Source organism: Suricata suricatta, chromosome 13 (genome assembly GCF_006229205.1).
Source record: "Suricata suricatta isolate VVHF042 chromosome 13, meerkat_22Aug2017_6uvM2_HiC, whole genome shotgun sequence".
Lineage (NCBI taxonomy): Eukaryota > Metazoa > Chordata > Mammalia > Carnivora > Herpestidae > Suricata > Suricata suricatta.
In genome coordinates, this window is record NC_043712.1 from 48,851,150 (window position 1) to 48,855,963 (window position 4,814).

The 4,814-nt window shown below is 48.5% G+C and overlaps 1 protein-coding gene across 1 annotated transcript in view; it reads left to right on the forward strand.

Moving 5' to 3' along the window:
- Positions 1-412: 412 nt before the first annotated feature.
- The window catches only part of SAXO1 (stabilizer of axonemal microtubules 1), a 103,653-nt gene continuing 99,251 nt past the window's right edge, over positions 413-4,814 (forward strand). Inside the window, exon 1 of the mRNA XM_029920117.1 lies at positions 413-747. Coding sequence (XP_029775977.1) covers positions 701-747 — 47 coding nt within the window. The 5' untranslated portion in view covers positions 413-700. The remainder of the gene's footprint in view (positions 748-4,814) is intronic.

Genomic DNA, 4,814 nt, shown 5'->3' on the forward strand with positions numbered 1-4,814 from the left:
GGTCGATGGGAGGGTGGAGCCAAAGGTACGGGGATTTCTAGGAGAAGCTCTGGAAGTAGTATTTAAGGCCAGCCAAAGGGAAGTCAAAGGATGCCTTTTAATGAGGGGCACCGGGGATCCTACAGATAGCAAATGGCACCTAATGCGATGATTGGCGTTTTCGGCCCTTTTGCACACGTGCGCATGGCATTTGCTGACTTGCGCACCTGCGAGTTTTCCAAACATGTCACGACCTTCACCTTTGGGTTTCTTTATGGTCTGATAGGGAACATTTGTCCCTGGCCGCCTGGTGAGATTCTGGGAGCGCCCTGACCTCACAAGCGGCCCTTGTGACCTTACTGCCACGCCGTGGTTTGGCGCCTGTCCCTGGTGACGTCACAGAGGCCCCGAGGGTTTTTTGGCGGCTCGGCTTCCTGGGCCCCAGCAGGTGCTCCAGGTGCGTGGGTCGGGCCTGCAGGGGCCAGGGCTGCGCGTGCACGCCCCCTTCTGCTTTCTGCTCGTGTGTAAGTCCAGCTCCACGAAGGGAACAGACGACCGGACTTTGCAAAAGGGCCGCTTAAGTTTGCCTCGGAGTAAACACTCAGAACTTTTGCCAAGGCCCTCGAGACTTGGCGCGTCCCCAGAGAGGAGGTCGGGGCCCACGAGGCGGCGGTGGTTGGCGGCGGCGGGGGATGCTCTGAGCGGACGTCCTGGTGTTGGGATGGCCCCAGTGAAGAGGAAGTGCCTCTGCGACCTGTGCACCTGCGGGTAAGGGGGCGGGGTCCGGGCCAAGCGGGATTTTCCGACCCGGAAAGCTAGGCTGAGAGTAAGCCTGTGCGAAGCGATGGAGGGGCACCACGGCGTCCTTGGTCACTTGTCACTTTTCAGGCTGCAATTTTGTCCACTAGCATTCAGTGCGGCCGCGTGGACTCGGTCTGGGTGAAGGTGGCTGTCCTGGGGCCTTTCAAGGTGTTCCTTCGCTCAGGGCTGCACAGAGGCAGAAACCCAGCAGCGCCCCCCAAGTGTGTGCTCCCTTCCCCGCTGGCGGGAAAGTGTCAAAGGTGGAAAGCGCCTGGCCCCAGGTTGAGATGAGTCTTGTTGCTCTTGTTGGACTTTTGGAAGGCCGTAGGTTGGGGAAGAGGAGTCTTTTACTGTATGAGAGTTCCTCCGACCGAGAAATTGTTGCTATTTTGTCAGAGAAGTGTAAGGTATTTGTAAAACCTGTTTCCTGCCGGTGCAGAATTGAACAAGAGTAAGGAAAGGAAATCGCTTTTGTACTCTTGTGCTGGCCAGTTGCCTCTGCGTGTGTGTGTATGTGTTTAATTTTGAGAGAGAGAGAGAGAGAGAGAGAGAGCGCAAGAGAGAGCATGTGGTAAGGGCAGAGAGAGAGAGGGAGAGAGGGAGAGGGACACACACACACACAGAGAGAGAGAGAGAGAGAGAGAGAGAGAGAGAGAGAGAGAGAGAGAGAGAGAGAGAGGAGAGAGAATGAATCCTAAGCAGGCTGTGCACTGTCAGCACAAAGCCTGAGGCGGGCTCAGACTCAGGAATCCTGAGACCATGACCTGAGCCGAAATGAAGAATGGGATGCTTAACCTTAACTGACTGAGCCACTCAGGGACCCCAAGGCCAGTTGCCTTTAGAGACCAATCCTGGGTGAAGCTCCACAGGAGCTATGGGCTTTCCTTAAAGTTTTGTGACTGACTTCTCTCTTGTACCTGCGGGGCCCGACATGCTCCTTCCAGTTACTTCCCAGGACATCTGGGGAGCTGTTGGGCTGGGGGACCCCGGAGAGGCATCAGATAGAAGGGTTGGTCCTAGGGTCGGTTCTCCTGGATGGTGGCTAATTGTGGGATGTAGGTCAGGTAACTGAATGTCCAGGATTTTCTAGGATTGCATGAGATAATGTGTGTGAGTTTCCTGCTATTAAATTGTGCTTGATATAGCTTGACATCTTGAAGTTACAGAAAGTGCTTGCCCTCTGCAGTGTGCCACAAGAATGCAAAAGATGGCACTGATAGTGGGTAAAACCGGCTTAGAAACCTTATACATATTTGGAGTAGATGGGTGGCTCTCAGTTTGGGCTGGTCATGAGAGTCACCTGGGGAGCTCTGACCCAGGACCAGTTGCCAAGGCTGTTAAACCATCCTCTCTTGAGGGTGGGCCTCGCTAGCTGTCTTCAGGTGATTTTGCCATTTGCTAGGATTGGGAATCACTGGTCTAGATCACATGGGTCTTGCTTTTAAGCATTGGTAGGTGGGACCAAAGCAATATTTTAGTAGAGGGCTACTTTTCCACATGATGGAGGCAAAACCTCTATGGGTCACTATCTGCTGGGGGCCCTCCAGGTCACCTTCCGGCCTCCTCCAGGGATATTGAGATCAAATTGTCATTAAGATTTAATCTGCACTGTTGGCATTGGGATTGAAGGCATATTTTCCATCTTTGCACAGCATGTAAGTACTTAGGAAGGTAGGCATGCTGATCTAAGAGGTGCAAAGTACATGTAGTGAGAAGTCCCCCCTCCTGTCCCTGTCGTAGGAGAACTGCTTCTCTGGGTTTTCCTAATGATGCTGTGTCTCCCTCATCCCTGCAAAAGGGCTGTTCGCCATCACAGGCCGTCTGTCCTTGGTTCTCTCTGCCTCCTCCTTCTCCTGTATCTATTCCTCCACTCCATGGTTGTAGTCTGTGGTCTCTGGTTTGGCTCACATCCATGATCCCTCAACTCTTCTCTGTCTTTTACTTCTCAAAGTAGTTGTTGACCCACCTGGTTATCTCATTAACTTCAACAGCCTCCCAGCATTCACCATTTCCCCTTTGGCTCTGAATCTGCCCCTTTAATGGTGCCAGCAATGTTCCCTGTGCCCTGGCTTTAAAAGTCGGAATCTTCCTCATCTCCAAGATATAATTATTTCCAAAGTCTGTTTTCCTCCTCTGTGGTCTTTTTTTAATTGGTCCCCTCCTTTTCATTCCCCTTGGTTCCTTCCTAGGGTCTCTCATTTTTATGTTTGGAAACTAACCCTAACACATCTTTCTAACTTTCTCTCCCATGATTGTGTGACAAAAAGCCACTACTTGAATTGGATAGAGCTTTTTGGCATTTCCTGAGCATACCTCATGACCTACCATCTCTGTTCCATGTTCTTTCAATGCCCGTGTCCCCTTCCTCCTGCTGGAATGGATTAGGAAAGCAAGATCTACCACTCTTCTGTCCAGTAGCAGAGCCACCAGTCATGTGAACCATTTCATCAAAGTTAATTAAAAGCAAATAAAATGTAAATTTCAGTTTCTCACTGCCATAGCTACAGGTGTGTCATGGCCACTCTATTGGACAGTGCCTATGGAGGGGTCATTTTGATCATCGCAGAAAGTTCACTAGACAACCTTGATCTAGAGTCTCATTACCTGAAAGTCCTCATCCTCCTCACCTCCAATGAGATCTCAGAGGTGGGTTGGGATGAAATGAGAAGAATTTTATAGGTGTTTTCTAAGCTCTAGATGTCTGTAGCGTTTAACTTTTCCCAGCCTGAGGTTATGGGAAAAAGTAATGAGAAATCTGGAGGAAAAGTCTGTGTGAAGAAGCAGCCTGCTTGTTAGAAGAGAGCCCTTTGGTGGAAGAGGGGAGATTGGGGTTTGAGTCACTTGACTTCCCTTGGCTTAGTTTCTTCTAATTTTTTAAGCCAGACTTAGGAGATTCTTTGTACCGCTAAGGAAACCCATACCTCTCCCTCTTCTCTCTCACTCCATCTTCCTCCTAACGCTAGGTTTATGCAAAGGGCTGTCCTTTCAACTGTATTTCTGAAGACTTGGTTCTTGTTAGTGGGGAGGCTTGGGATGCACAGGTTTCTGGAGAGGAAGGCTTCCTCCCTGCGGAGGCTCTGGGCATGGGTGGTGTTCTTGGAACAAGTGCTTACTCTTGGCCACAAGATGGCAGCCTTCTCCCAACCATCTCTCTTTAAGCCAGAGCCTAGCCTACGTGGGAAACAAAACCTTGGAGTTCTGGGTTTTCCTTTAATTGTTTAAATAGATTCACCGTATTGTTTTCTAAAATGAGCAATTAGATTTTAGAGCCCAGCAAAGCTCAGGAAGTGGTATACTGTGAGCAGATCAGATTATAAAGGGATGGTGTCTCAAATATCTAAATCTAAAGTTTCTGACTCCTCAAAACAAAAAGCAAAACAAAACAAACTTTGCTAGTTTTAACAAACCAGACATATTTTACTGCATCAGGCTCAAGGCTCTGCAATAGTCCACTTGACCATCAAAGTCTGGCAAGTGGAATTATTACACTGAAATGTTATATTCTCTTTTCAATATAATCAGCCCCAAATAAGCCAAACTATTCATGTGTTGAAGAAATACAAGAAAGTAAACAGTTAGATGTGTCTTCACCATCCTATCACTTAGTTATCTGGACAACAGAGCTATATTGAGGGACGTTTGTGTATGAGAGAAGAGTGTTTCCAATTACATCTGAATATCATCAGGATTTCATATTACAGAAAAGATGCTACCCTTCAGTTTTCAGTTATTACACCACCTTACATTTATGCAGTGTGTAAAAGTTGTAAAACCAGCTTCTCTTACATTGTTATCTTCCTGGGGGTCCCTCTACATGGGAGCATTGCTTGGTCTGGAAGTTTGATTTCCTGATCTTAGCCTCTGTCGGTTTACTGAGCTATTCATGTCCCAAATTATTAAATTTGAAACTGGAGTTGGGAGAGGGCTGTAGATGAAGTAAAATGTCAGATTTTTAAGGTCAAAAAGGATCTTGGGGCGCCTGGGTGGCTCAGTCGGTTGGGCCTCCGACTTCGGCTCAGGTCAGATCTCACGTT